Source organism: Hippopotamus amphibius, chromosome 1, assembly GCF_030028045.1.
Source record: "Hippopotamus amphibius kiboko isolate mHipAmp2 chromosome 1, mHipAmp2.hap2, whole genome shotgun sequence".
Taxonomy (NCBI): Eukaryota; Metazoa; Chordata; class Mammalia; order Artiodactyla; family Hippopotamidae; genus Hippopotamus; species Hippopotamus amphibius.
The window spans coordinates 104,799,221-104,814,486 of NC_080186.1; the positions used below are offsets into that span (position 1 = coordinate 104,799,221).

General features: G+C 46.5%; 1 protein-coding gene across 2 annotated transcripts in view; it reads left to right on the plus strand.

The window, feature by feature from the left end:
• The window catches only part of LOC130858568 (3 beta-hydroxysteroid dehydrogenase/Delta 5-->4-isomerase), a 19,476-nt gene extending 6,077 nt beyond the window's left edge, over positions 1-13,399 (plus strand). The window contains exons 2-4 of one of the 2 annotated variants that reach the window (XM_057745266.1): positions 5,544-5,764; positions 9,427-9,591; positions 12,190-13,399. In XM_057745266.1, the coding sequence (XP_057601249.1) occupies positions 5,620-5,764; positions 9,427-9,591; positions 12,190-13,001 (1,122 nt within the window). In that variant the 5' untranslated portion in view covers positions 5,544-5,619 and the 3' untranslated portion in view covers positions 13,002-13,399. Of the gene's footprint in view, positions 1-5,543; positions 5,765-9,000; positions 9,592-12,189 lie in introns of those variants that run through there. The other variant, XM_057745258.1, reaches the window with a different exon arrangement.
• Positions 13,400-15,266: the final 1,867 nt, after the last annotated feature.

Below are 15,266 nucleotides of genomic sequence, written 5' to 3' on the forward strand. Positions count from 1 at the left end.
CTTCCTGGACTTGAGTGGCTATTTCCTTTCCCATGTTAGGGAAGTTTTCAACTATAATCTCTTCCAGTATTTTCTCAGGTCCTTTCTCTCTCTTCTCCTTCTGGGAACCCTTATAATGCGAATGTTGGTGCGTTTAACATTGCCCCAGAGGTATCTTAGGCTGTCTTCATTTCTTTTCATTCTTTTTTCTTTATTCTTTTCTGCACCAGTGATTTTCACCATTCTGTCTTCCAAGTCACTTATTCTCCCTTCTGCTTCAGTTAATCTGCTGTTGGTTCCTTCTAGTGTATTTTTCACTTCAGTTATTGTGTTGCTTATCTCTGTTTGTTTGTTCTTTAGTTCTTCCAGGTCTTTGTTAAACTTTTCTTGCATCTTTTCAATCTTTGCATCCAGTCTTTTTTCAAAGTCCTAGATCATCTTCACCATCATTATTCTGAATTTTTTTTCTGGAAGGGTGCCTATATCCACTTCATTTAGTTGTTTTTCTGGGGTTTTATCTTGTACCTTCATCTGGTACAAGTCCTCTGCTTTTTCACTTTCTTGATCTTTCTGTGGCTATGTTTTTCAGTTCCACAGAACATATACAGCTGATACTGCTGCCTGTCCTCTTGTGGAGGAAGCTATCTAAGAGGTTTGTGCCGTTTTTCCTGATAGGAGGTACTGATGGTGGGTAGGGCTGGGTGGGCGGAGCTCAGTAAAACTTTAACCTGCTTGTCTGCCAGTGGGTAGGGCTGTGTTCCCACTCTGTTGGTTGTTTGGCCTATGACCCAGCACTGGAGCTTACAGGCTCTTTGGTGGAGCTAATGGCAGACTCTGGGAAGGCTCAAGCCAATGAGCACTTCCCAGAACCCCTGCCACCAGTGTCTCTGTCCACACAGTGAGCCACAGCTGCCCCCCACCTCTGCAGGCAACCCTCCAACACCAGCAGGTAGGTCTGGTTCAGAATCATATGGGGTCACTGCTCCTTCCCCCTGGATCCTGGTGCACACACTATTGTTTGTGTGCCCTCCAAGAGTGGAGTGTTTGTTTCCCCCAGTCCTGTTGAGTTCCTGCAATCAAATCCCTCTGGCATTCAAAGTCTGATTCTCTGTCAATCTCTGTCAATGATTGTTCAGCAGTTAATTGTAATTCCAGTGCTCTTGCAAGAGGGAGTGAGTGCATGTCCTTCTACTCTGCCATCTTGATCTGTCTCCCCAACACGTGTTATTTCTTATAATATGACAGATATTAACCCAACTATATCAATACTTCCTTTAAACATCAGTAGTCTAAATACACCAATTAAAAAACAGAGACTATAAAAGTGGATCCAAAAACAAGACCCAACTACATGTTATCTGTAAGAAACCCATTTTAAATATAAAGACACATATAGATTAAGAGAAAAAGGATGGAGAAAGATATGCCATATTAACACTAATCAAAATAAAGTAAGAGTCTCAATAATAATTTCAGTCCTAGCTGACCTCAGAGCAAGCAAAGTTATCAGCAATAAAAAAAAAAGGCATTGCATAATGATAAAGGGGACAATTTTCCAAGGAGACATAACAATCCTTGACATGTATGCACCTAGCAATGGAGCATCAAAATATGTGAGGCAAAAACTGATAGAACTGCAAGGAGAAATAGGTGAATCCATTATCATAGTTGGAGACTTCAATACCTCTTTTTCAGAAATGGAAAGATCCAGTAAGCCATCCAAAACAGCAGATTACACATTCTTCTGAAGCTCATATGGAACACACACCAACAAAAATCACATTCTGGGCCATAAAACACACTTTAACAAATTTAAAGTACTAGAAAAAATACAATCTCTGCTCTCAGACCACACTGGAATTAAAATAGAAACCACCTTCCCCCAGGCCCCACCTCCCCACCTCAGAAGTCAGACAAGGCACCTTTTAGATCTAATTCTCCATTGCATCTCCAGGTCCAGAGAGCAGTGCCTGACACATGGCAGGCACTCATGAGATATATAGTTGAAAAAAATGAATGGAGATAGGATTAAGATGGCGGAGTAGGAGGACGTGCGCTCATTCCCTCTTGTAAGAGCACCAGAATTACAACTAACTGCTGAACAATCATCGACAGAAAGACACTGGAGCTCACCAAAAAAGACACCCCACATCCAGAGACAAAGGAGAAGCTGCAATGAGACAGTAGGAGGGGCGCATTCGCGTTACAATCAAATCCCATAAATGCTGGGTGGGTGACTCACAAACTGGAGGACAGTTATACTGCAGAAGTTCACCCACTGAAGTGAGGATTCTGAGCCCCACATCAGTCTTCCCAACCTGGGGGTCCAGCAATGGGAGGAGGAATCCCCAGAGAATCAGACTTTGAATGCCAGCGGGATTTGATTGCAGGACCTCCACAGGACTGGTGGAAGCAGAGACTCCACTCTTGGAGGGCACACAAAAAAGTGTGCTCACCAGGACCCAGGGGGAAGGAGCAGTGACCCCATAGGAGACTGAACCAGACCTACCTGCTGATGTTGGAGGGTTGCCTGCAGAGGTGGGGGGCAGCTGTGGCTCACCGAGGAGGCAGGGGCACTGGCAGCAGGGGTTTTGGGAAGTGCTCATTGGCTTGAGCCCTCCCAGAGTCTGCCATTAGCCCCACCAAAGAGCCTGTAGGCTCCAGCGCTAGGTGGCCTCAGGCCAAACAACCAACAAGGTGTGAACACAGCCCCACCCATTAGCAGACAAGCAGATTAAAGCTTTACTGAGCTCTACCCACCCAGCCTTACCCACCATCAGTCCCTCCCATCAGGAAGCAAGCACCAGCCTCCTAGATAGCTTCCTCCACAAGACGGCAAACAGCAGTATCAAGCAGTATCAGCAGTATTTTGTCTTGTGCAACTGAAAACCACAGCCACAGAAAGATAGAGAAAATGAAAAAGCAGAGGACTTTGTACCAGATGAAGGGACAGGATAAAGCCCCAGAAAAACAACTAAATGAAGAGGAGATAGGCATCCTTATGGAAAAAGAATTCAGAATAATGATAGTGAAGATGATCCAGGACTTTGAAAAAAGACTGGATGCAAAGATCGAAAAGTTTACCAAAAACCTAGGAGAATTAAAGAGCAAACAAACAGAGATATGCAACACAATAACTGAAATGAAAAAATACACTAGAAGGAACCAACAGCAGATTAACTGAGGCAGAAGGGCGAATAAGTGACCTGGAAGACAGAATGGTGATAATCACTGATGCGGAAAAGAATAAGGAAAAAAGAATGAAAAGAACTGAAGACAGCCTAAGATACCTCTGGAACAATGTTAAATGCACCAACATTCACATTATAGGTGTCCCAGAAGGAGACGAGAGAGAGAAAGGACCTGAGAAAATATTGGAAGAGATTATAGTTGAAAACTTCCCTAACATGGGAAAGGAAATAGCTACCCAAGTCCAGGAAGCGCAGAGAGTCCCAGGCAGGATAAACCTAAGGAGAAACACGCCAAGACATATAGTAGTCAAGCTGACAAAAATTAAAGACAGAGAAATGTTATTAAAAGCAACAAGGGAAAAACAACAAGTAACATACAAGGGAACTCCCATAAGGTTAACAGCTGATTTCTCAGCAGAAACTCTGCAAGCCAGAAGGGAGTGGCATGATATATTTCAAGTGATGAAAGGGAAGAACCTACAACCAAGAATACTCTACCCAGCAAGGATCTCCTTCAGATTCGATGGAGAAATCAAAAGCTTTACAGACAAGCAACAGCTAAGAGAATTCAGCACCACCAAACCAGCCCTACAACAAATGCTAAAGGAACTTCTCTAAGCGGGAAACATAAGAGAAGAGAAAGACCTACAAAAACAACAACAAAACAGTTAAGAAAATGGTAACAGGAACATACATATCGGTGATTACCTTGAATGTAAATGGACTAAATGCACCAACCAGAAGACACAGACTGGCTGAATGGATACAAAAACAAGACCCATATATATGCTGTCTACAAGAGACCCACTTCAGACCTAGGGACACACACAGACGGAAAGTGAGGGGATGGAAAAAGATATTCCATGCAAATGAATATCAAAAGAAAGCTGGAGTAGCAATACTCATATCAGATCAAATAAACTTTAAAATAAAAAATGTTACAAGAGACAAGAAAGGACATTATATAAAGATCAAGGGATCCATCCAAGAAGAGGAGATAACAATTATAAATTTATATGCACCCAATATAGGAGCACCTCAATGCATAAGGCAAATGCTAACAACTATGAAAGAGGAAATGCAAGGCAGAAAAAGAGACACAGATGTAGAGAACGAACACATGGACACCAAGTGGGGAAAGCAGGGAGGGTTGGGGGATGATGAATTGGGAGATTGGGATACCAAATTGTACACTCTAAATATATGCTGTTTATTGTCTGTTAACTGTATCTCAATAAAAGTTCTTAAAAAATAAATAAATAAAATAAAATAGAAACCAATAACAGAAAGATAGCTGGAAAATCTCCAAATACTTGGAGATTAAACAACATACTTCTATTTTTTTAATTGTTAAAAAGTTTTTTTTATTGAAGTATAGTTGATTTACAGTGTTGTTTTAGTTGATTTACAGCAAAGTGATTCTGTAATCAGAATCACTGACATGAAAATATATATATATATATTTTTCTCTTTCATAGTCTTTTTTCCATTATAGTTTGTTACAGGATATTGAGCATAGTTCCCTGTAGTATACAATAGAGCATTGTTGTTTATCTATTTTACATATAGTAGTTTATATCTACTAATCCCAAACTCCTAATTTAACCCTCCCCACCCCCTTTCCCCCAGTAACCATAAGTTGTTTCTTTTTTTCTATGTCCGTGAGTCTAACAACATACTTCTAAACAGCACATAAGTCAAAGAAGAAACATCAAAAACATTTTTTAAAATTTTGAACTAAATGAAAAGCTTTGCAAGGCAGCAACAGCATTTCAAAGGATACTCTGAGAAAGGACACAATGGGCTGCAGTAGATTCCCCCACCCCCACCCCCACCCCACCCCACACAGATGTATTTACTGCACAAGGCAACAATTCACACTCTGGTGGGAGATTTCTCCTAGTCTAGTTCAAGTTCACAGGTTGTGGATCCGAGGCAGCGGACACTGACTGCCAGGTGTCCTGCTGAGGGTAGAACCAAGAATCTTTATCACGCTGTGGCCTTGAAGCTTGCCTGTCTCTTCCTGTGCCTTGGAGGAATAAGAGATACAAGTTAAATGTCACCACTTTTGGGAGAGGAAGTGAGGAGGGGTGAGCAATGAGTATGGAGTAAGAGTTCAAGGCAAAGTGGGCTGAGCCAGAGGCAACGGCACATAAGACTCCCTCCAGTCCTGTCTTTGGGAGATCAGGAGACCAGAACCCAGGCTCTGTCATCTGGCTTGCAACAATCTAACGGTTATAGCTTTTCCATTTTCTTTCAGCTACTCCTGGGAGGGGGCACATGGGATTTTTGCAAAAATGGAGCAGAAGGAACATAGTGGGTTTTTATGATCATGTAATCACTTGACCTCTCTTTCTGGCTCTCTCTCAACAGTGTCGCCCTCTCATCCAATTTGCTCCCCAGTGTTTCCTGGTTCCTGGCGAGTGTTTCTCGGTGCCCAGGTTTGACCATGGCCAGGTGGAGCTGCCTTGTGACAGGAGGAGGAGGGTTTCTGGGTCGAAGGATCGTCCACATGTTGGTGGAGGAGAAGGATCTGCAGGAGATCCGGGTGCTAGACAAAGTCTTCAGACCAGAAGTTCGGGAGGAATTTTCTAGTAAGTGAACTCAGAGTCATGGGTGTGTAGCTCTATTTTAAACCCTGCATGGGTGTGGGGAGGGGTTTCTCGCCCAGCAACTTAAGGAAAGTTGTAGTCAAATCAAGGCTAGTCCTGTGTTATCGGGGATCACAGCCGGAGTAATACCATGGTGTAATCACAGATGGTGCCAGGAGACAATTCGGGTCCTGACCTGGGACTAGAGAGGGTGGCTGTAGACCAGCCACTCCAGCCTCTGCTCTTCTCATCTAGAAAGTCATGTTTCAGTTTTCTCCGTTGTCAACAAGTCTTCAGTGTTCTGAAGCTTGTTGACTTGTCGCTTGCTGTGTACCATCTGCAAAGGGCGAGCAAGTGCCATTAACCTGGAGACCCCACCAGCGGGTCCCAGCCCCTCTTGATTGCCCTGGTCTCTTTGTGGCTTCACTGAGCATCTCCAGTGAAGGTGAGACAGAAGGAAGAGACGGTGAAGCGTGTGTGTGTGTGTGTGTGTGTGTGTGTGTGAGAGAGAGAGAGAATTAGAGAGGAAGCAGGAGAGACGGGAGGGCAGAGGAGGCACAGGCATGCAGCAAAGGAGCCAGAACCAGAACGAGAGGCAGCATAGGTGCAGACATGCCTTGCGTGGATTCCCTGTACATCTCTTTTTACCATTCGCCTCTCTCCTCACCACCACAAGGAAGTGAGTGCAGAATCTGCTGAAGCACCTCACGGCTCTCTTTCCAGATTGCTGCCCATGGTGCCAATGCAAAAGCTTGATTTATAGTGTATGTTCCAACCTGTTTTGCCCCCAGATCCTCAAAATAACCCTGTGAGGAAGGTAGGAGAGGGGTAACACCCATCAGGACAGAGAGGAAATTGAGGTCCACAAAGGTAAAGTGACTTGTCGAGGCCCTTGGATTAATGGGTAGCAGAGCTTAGACTAGAGCCCCAATCACACGGCCCTAGGGCTGACCCGGCAAAGTGAATCTCCCATCTCCCCCTCTGTGTGCCTCCAAACCAGTTTCCTGTCCTCCTCCCCAGCCCTGGTGGACTGGCTGTCTACATGCAGGCCCTGGCTGCCCAGAGGACCTCCTCCTCCCCAGCCTGCTCTCCTGGACCCTACCCATCACTCTGTTCTCCTTTCCTCTCCCCTGACCTCTACAGACATCCTATTTCCTCTACCCTTCGCTTCTCTGATTTTTAAAAAAATTCACCAGTGATCAACACCAACTGTTTGAAATCCCTACATCTCAGCAATATTTGCAGTCTGACGACTTGTGCTCAGAGAGGGCGATGCTCAACCTAAGAGGAACAGCTCCCCAACGTGAATCAGTCAGGTGCTGTTGTGGGTGGGTAGGGGCCTCTGTCAAGATAATAAAGGAGACTGCTCACGGTGTTCCTTCTGTGCCAGGCACTGAGCTAATTGTGTGTCCACTCATTTGTTCCTCATCACAACCCTCTGGGATGGGTAACAGTGTCCTCCTTTTTTAAAAGATGAGAATACAGGCACAGGAGAATCCAGTCCATTCAGGCCACCACAACAAAAATACCGCAGGCTGGGTAGTTTATAATCCGAAATGTATCGCTCACAGTTCTGGAGTCTGGAAGTCCAAGATCAAGGCAGGGTCAGGTCCTGGTGAGACCTCTCTTCCAGGTGCACAGCCTGTACCTCCTCACTGTGTTCTCACATGGTGGAAGGGGTGAGGGGTCTCTCTGGGGTCTCTTCTATAAGAACATGAATCCCATTCATGAGGGCTCTACCCTCATGACCTAATCACCGCCCAAAGACCCCAACTCCTGACACCATCGCACTGGCACTAGCATTTCAACAAATGGATCTGTGGGGACACAAACATGCAGACATAGCAGAGGTTTATTAACTTGCTCAAGGTCCCACATCTGGAACATGGCACAGCTGGATCTGAACCCAGGTGGTCTGGTTGCAGCGTCTGCTCCTCACCACTCGTTTGTCTAACAGCTTCTCTCTGGGCCTCCCTGCAATCCATCTCACATCACGTAAGCAACTGCAGACTCAATCTACACAAAACTCAGGCCAAGCCCACAGAGCCTTGGAGGAGCGAGCTAGGGCTCCACTGCCAAGGCACCCGCAGCTCCCTCTGCGGTCTCTCTGCAGCCCTGCAGACCAGCGGGTAAGAGGTCTTTCCTCGTTTGTCCTTGGGCTTCAGAGGATATCAGTTCCTCTGAGCCAGTCGGCTGAAGTTAGCCTTGAAAGAGAGGCAGAGGACGGGGGGTGCAGGCCAGAGGTGGGGACACAATCAGAAAATTCTTCTCTCCAGCTAGTTCCTCTGCCTTTCTCCCACTTCGTGGCCTTTTTGGAATGGAAGGGGCTGGGGCAGAACTAATTTGGCAGAGGCTTTAGGAGAGCAGATGGTTCTTCCACGTTGTAACCCAGGAAGGAAATTCTCCAGCCCTGAGTTTTTCACTCTGAATTTCTCTCTTACTGTCCTCTGGCTTCCATTGCCAATTTCACTTAAATTGACTTATCCTTACTCTGCCCCCAGAAGAGCGCTGGTCCCGTGCGTGGGTGATGGGAGAGTGAGCAAGGCTTGAGGGCAGGGGGGCAGGCTGGCGTCTTCACTAGAAGTGTGACTTTTAGACTGTCGCTTACCCTCTCTGAGCGTTGGTTTCCTCACCTGTAAAGTGGAAATCAGGATCCCTATCTTACGAGATAGCTGTGAAAGGAAATCAGGAAGCTGAAAGTCGTGTGCAAAATAAAAAGCACAAAATAAGTGCAGGGTATTCATCCAAACTGTATGTAGTGTGGCATTTCTTTCTTGGGCTAATTTGAGGTGATGATGTTACCAGTAGCACCATTTCCTGTGGGCTTCAGAGGAGCCAGAGACCCTGATTTGACTCTGCAACCCTTGGCTGGATGGCCAGAATGTTAGTCCCTCGGGGGCTGGCTCATTTTCAGCACTGATATCTGCTTTTGATGATATCTAATAAGAGCTGTTTCAGTTAAATCCATCATTTGGGCCCATCTTACATTCCTGTTGATAAGCACCACTATCCTCCTGATCACTCAAGTGAGGAAAAACTTGGGCTGCCTTTGACTCTTCCTCCCAACCCATCTCCTGTAAGAACCAGGACCTGGCGAGGTAAGGTCTGAAAGTCGAACCTTGTGTACGTCTCCCCTTCTTGGCTCCCACTGCTGGACCCCGGGTTCCACTCCTCCCCATGTGAACTGCAGTGCAGCCGGTCTGATTAATCCCTCAATCACCTTGCTTTCTCTTGTATCCTCTAGACCAATCCACCTTATAAGACTGCAGCCAGGGTTCGCTTCCTACACCACAACTCTGTTTACATTTCTCCTTTAATTTCAAACCCATACCCGATTCCTCATTCCCTACAGAATTAAATGCAGATTCTCTCCTTAATGAATTTTATAAACTCCACATGAGCCTCTTTAACAGTTTTGTGTTCCAGGCACTTTCAACTCCTCACTGCTCAAGCTCTCTTTTTTAGAATGAGATGGGATGTTTGCCCTTTCCCCCAAAATGCTACACATTCTGATTTCTATGCCCTTGTTGACTTGTTCCTTCCATGGGGTGCGCCCCCTTCCGCACTCATCCTCCCCTGCCGTCTGCCTATCCTTAAAGACTTGGGTTATCAGGAAACTTCTAGATCCAGAAAGCCTCCCAGTGACTGGACTCCTGCTCACGCAGAGCTCCAGAGCAAGATCAGCCTGACCTTGTTGGAAGGAGACATCCTGGATGAGCAGTGCCTGAAGGAAGCCTGCCAGGGCACCTCGGCGGTCATCCACACTGCCTCTATCATCGACATCACGAACGCTGTTGAAAGAGAGATCACCATGAATGTCAACGTGAAAGGTACAGTTTCCCGGGGAGGAGCTGATGGGAGATGCGCAAGTCAGGGTCAGAAGCCAGGATAAGTGAGGAGGAGCCTGGGGAACACCTGCTGGGTGGGTACCGAGCATTTTTTTCTCCTTACCACCGATGGAGATTCAAGGCCATCACCCTCAGTTTTTCAGATGAGGAAAGCAGGGCTGAGACAGGCTAAGTAGCTTGTCCAAGGCCCTATGGGGAGGAGTGAAAGGGCTAGAACTGAAACCCACACCTGTGTGAATCCAAAGGCCATGAACACCCTTCTGCTGGTCCAATTGAGTGTTGACTCAACTCCACCCTCAAACTCTTGTTATCCAACCACCTCCTCCTCCACTGAGCTGGAACCAGACCTTTCAAGTGCCTCCTTGGTCATCATGTTAGCTTTCCTGTGTGGCTCCAAGGTGAAGGTCACCAAACAGCCAGGAACTAAGAGCTTTGGGGCGGGGGATGAATTGGGAGATTAGGATTGCCATATATACATTACTCATAAGAAAAAAAATATCAAATTGTACACTTTAAGTATATGCAGTGTATTGTATGTCAATTGTATCTCAATAAAAGTTCTTAAAGAAAAAAAAAAGAAGAGCCAAGAAGACACACTTAGAAAAAGGGAGTATGCCTACATGGCAAAAATAAAACAAATTTCACATAAAGTAAAAAAAAAAAAAAAAAAATGAACTAAGAGCTTTGTGATGTGAAGTGCCCCCAGTCAGTTAGGAGTGAAGGGGCCATAGCTCTGGGCTGGTTTCCCTCAGGCAGGACTTCCTGCAAAGAGAGGATACTGAGGATAACGAGAGGGTCAGAGTCCTCCTGCTCACCCCCAGAAGGATTCCTCACAAGAGAACTAGCAAAGCTGGTTCACGGTGGTCTGGCAGTACAGAATTAGCCAGCACTTGCCTTCCTGTAATTTTTTCTTAACAAGAATAGCTTCCCGTGATCCCTAATACCATCTCTTCAGCTCACTACTAGGTCTATCATTGAAAAGTAGCTCCTAGCCAGGTGCCACCCTCGTTAGATCCTTATCCCTTAAATGCTTGGTGGCTCTTTCTGAATTGTGACTTTCCAATTTACTTTAAATCTAGACCCAGTGGCTCAAGGGATTAGCTTAAATCCCTTATTAGCTTGCAGTGTGTCACCCTCCCTCTGACCCCTGGAGGCCAGTCTCTCTAGGACCACAGAGCCCCCAACCTCCCGCCCATCTGCCTCCCACGCCCTGCCCACCAGACTTAGTCTACTCAGAGACTCCTTTTCTAAAGCAGTCCATTGGTTTTGTGTCTCCAGCCTAAAATTGCACAGTCTCAAAGCAGACCTTTCTAGTTTCGTCTTGGCCACACCCCTGGTCACGCCCATACTGCCAGGAGGGTGCTAAGATGAACCCGTCCTGAGTTTTCAGCCCCCCTCTCATAAGTTCTACTCTCCACAGCTCCCAACAATAGGGGGATTTGAAATCCCTAAGAAGTGTTAGAGGCGTCCATTGACTAAAACTAGTATTACTGCCAGGTTTAGAAAATACTTCACAACCATGGTCATTTCTCCCTCTGCAGGCAAATGAGCTCCAAATTTTCCCTGCTTCTAGATTTAATTTTTTTTAAATGAGGCTGTCTCTCCTGAAAATCAAATTGCACAAAGACCTTAAGAGGGATTTTTAAAAATACCACCCAAAATCGATGCTTTGCACAGGCAATTGCTTCCTTCTTGTAAGGAAGGCGCTCTGGGTTACTTCCATGAGCTAAAATTCTACCAGATTAAGGGATTCTGCAAGATCCTCCCATGAGAGATATTACCAGCAGAGGGCGCACTCCTTTCTGCTTCTTCCTCGGGCTCAACATACAAGGCTTGTGCTGGCTCCAGAAAGCTAAGTAAAAGGAAGGTTTACCACCCCGACTTTTTCATACCCGGGTAAACGAGTCACAGCCAGAATTAGCAGTGGCCTTTGTAGGAAACACACAATCAGGAACAGAGTCTGAAACTCCAGCTTCTCCCCAGAACCCACCAATCATTTGCTCAGTGACTCAAAATAAAATCCTTGTGACAAGTTTTTATTGGTCTTCAAAAAAAGCAAGCGAGAGAAATACCAACAATTCAGTGTGTGTATTTAAGAGTATACATTACCTATATACAACTCTGTGTGTGTGTGATGTGAGTCCTGCAAATGTCCTCTTTTTTTGCCTAAGGACCAGAGCTGCCTTTATTCTAAGAGTATGGTCTCCTAATTTTTTAAGTTAAAATAGCCTATCTTTAATGAAGTGGTAGAGATGATAAATGATCATTTTAAAATCTCTTTACTCTGCAAAATATAAAATGACAACTCATTGTCCTTTCCCAAAATTAAAAGTACGTACATTGGTCCATGAAATCCAGAAGCCTAGAAATGCTTGCTGTCCGGAATGCAAATCTTGGTCTCTTTTCATATTTGCTTTTGTCCTATGGTTTTGGCAGGATCTGATCTCAGCCAGAGACACACAAGAATGCACTCCTTATGTGCAATAGCCACCTCTCTTGGGGGTGAGGGGCAGATGTGGTCCATAGCCTGGCTGGCCCTGGCCTATTTCCTAACACTGATGGTGTGCTCCCTGTGGGCAGGTACCCAGCTCCTGTTGGAGGCCTGCGTCCAGGCTAGCGTGCCCGCCTTCATCTATACCAGCACCATAGAGGTGGCTGGACCCAACTCCTACAGGGAAGTCATCCAGGACGGCCACGAAGAAGAGCATCTGGAAACAGCATGGTCCTCTCCGTACCCATACAGCAAAAAGCTTGCCGAGGAGGCTGTGCTGGGAGCTAACGGGTGGGCTCTTAAAAATGGTGGCACCTTGTACACCTGTGCCTTAAGGCCCATGTATATCTACGGGGAGGGGAGCCCATTACTTTTTTCCCACATGGACAATGCCCTGAAGAACAATGGCATCCTGACACATAACTGCAAGTTCTCCAGAGTCAACCCAGTCTATGTTGGCAACGTGGCCTGGGCCCACATTCTGGCCTTGAGGGCCCTGCGAGACCCCAAAAAGGCCCCAAGCATCCAAGGACAGTTCTACTACATCTCAGACGGCACACCTCACCAAAGCTATGATGACCTCAATTATACTCTGGGCAAGGAATGGGGCTTCTGCCTGGATTCCAGGATGAGCCTTCCTCTTTCTCTGAAGTATTGGCTTGCCTTCCTGCTGGAAATTGTGAGCTTCTTGCTTAGTCCAGTTTACAAATATCAACCCCACTTCAACCGCCACCTGCTGACCCTGTCAAATAGTGTGTTCACTTTCTCCTATAAGAAAGCTCAGCGAGATCTGGGTTATGAGCCCCTCTTCACCTGGGAGGAAGCCAAGCAGAAAACCAAGGAGTGGGTCGGCTCCCTGGTGAAACAGCACAAGGAGACCCTGAAAACAAAGACTCACTAATCTGGGGGTGACAGCGCTGTAGATGCCGGTATGGTTAGGAGATGTCTGTCAAGCTCTCCCCTTCCGGCTTCACAGGACAAGTAACATAGGCATAAGCCTGGGTCCTCCTGCCTCCCTATTATAAGATGGTCATCTTATTGTCTTCCTCCCACCACCAGAAACCTTTCCCTGTCAATGGCCTAACGGGAAGTTTTCTGCCCTACCCACCCTCCAGGGGATGGACAAGGTGATTTACTGCAGCTGCTGGTGCCAAATTCTGAGCTATTTGGGCTTCTTTTAACTTATGCTTTTGTCTATGAGTTCCATTTCCCTTGTTAAATGCAAAAGCATTTCTTTTCTTTTAAAAGTTTATATCCTTTCACACAGCTCAATGCAAATAATAAATGTTTTAATGACTAATCTGGAAGAAGTTGCGGTTTACGTGAATACATACTTTTTATCCCCCCTCTCCCCATCACCACCGTCCAGATATCAGCATTTTCTATTTAGAAAAGTAGCATGGGATTGGGGTGAGCAGAAGTGTTGGGAGTGAGGCCAACTAGGATTGCCTAAGCACTTACTACATTTCAGGCATGTACTAGATGACTGGCATATATCACTTATTTAACCCTCACCAGAAACCTACGAGGTAGGGATGACTATTCCCTTTTATGAATAAGGAAACTCAGTCACAGTCCCACTAACTGCTAAGAGACTAGGACATTTAACCCAGATAGACTGACTTGAAAGCCCTTAACTGTCTGCTGAATTGTGTAGCCTGAACTGACCAAAATTTATAGCAAAATGGGGAGGGGGTGGTGGACGGGTTGTCGGGGGTGCAGCAGAGCCCTGGACATGGGGTACTGATCCTCAGGCGAGCCCAGCTCCCTTGGCTCATCTACTTCTTGCCTGGTCCTGTGCAGGGGACACCCTAGGACCAAGGAGAGCCCCTTGGGGGAATCTGGGAGGTTTTCAAACCCTTGTCAGCTGGGAGGAGATGGAGAAGCAGAGGTGCAGCCAGCCTCCACGGCCAATGCCAGTGTTCTTGCAGGTCCCTGGAACACACTTGGATGTATGTGTGTCAGCGACTCCGGCAACTCATAAGCCCCTGTTCCAACTTTTCAAATCACACAGTGAAGCCACAGCACAGGCTCCTAGGAAAGTAAAGGGGACAGACGTGAACTCCCCTGAAAATGGATCTCCTGCTCAGCGCGAAAAGTAGAGATTTAACTCGTCCTCCTTCACCTTCCTCCTCCCCCTCCCCATCTCGCCCTCACAGGGCATGCTCTCTTCCCTTACCCCTTACCTCCTTCCCTTCCCTCCATCTTCCCCTAATCACTGGCCCTTTCATTCTTCTCAGTCCCACTCAGGAAGGGAGGCCAATCGAGACACAATTGGGGACTTAAATGATGACACATTCATTGACTAAATGGTGGACCAACAGTCAAAAGAAACACTGATGATGGGTAAGGGCTTAGAGGGCTGGGATAGGGTGGCTGGGAGGGAGGGGATATGGGGATACATGTATAAATACAGCTGATTCACTTTGTGGTACAGCAGAAACTGGCACAACAGTGTAAAGCAATTATGCTCCAATAAAGAGCTTAAAAAAAAAAAAAAAGAAAAAGAAACACTGTCAGGCCAACAAGGACGGTGTGACCTGAAGCAGGTGAGGAGGCGGCCGTGAGGGTCATTGGGGTGGGGGTGGGGGGGCTGTCTCCTTCTAGACGAGGCTGTTGCCTGTCTTTATGAACCACAGCCACAACAAGAGTCACACCCAACACCAAGATGGCCTCTTTCTTACTCAAGGAATTTACAGATTATGAATTCAGTTGAATCTGATTTCCACAAAGGAGATAGTTTAAGCATTCACTCTTAAGTACAGAAAGGGAAAAAACACTCTGGCCCAGACGAACAGGTTTCCATCACCTTCAACACCCCAAGGGACAGAGGATCAGCATCCGGGAGTCAGGATGGAGTGGCCCCAGGGGGTGATACGAGGTGAGATGAGACACTCCCTTCCTGCCTTCCTCCAGGGCACAAAACGCAAGAGCCAGCATCTGGCCAGCCTGGTAAGGTGTGCGCACCCTCATTTGTTTATACCCATGGGGAAGGAAGGAAAGGAGGGTGGTGGAGTCTGGGACAAAGTCCCTTCGGTCCATTTTTAGCCCAGGGAAATCGCACAGCTATAAACCCGCCAGGGCTGTTCTCCCAGGGAAGGGACGTGGCATTGTCACCAAAGGGCAAGCGGGGGTTGGTGTGAGCGGAGAAAGAGGAGAGGGGATC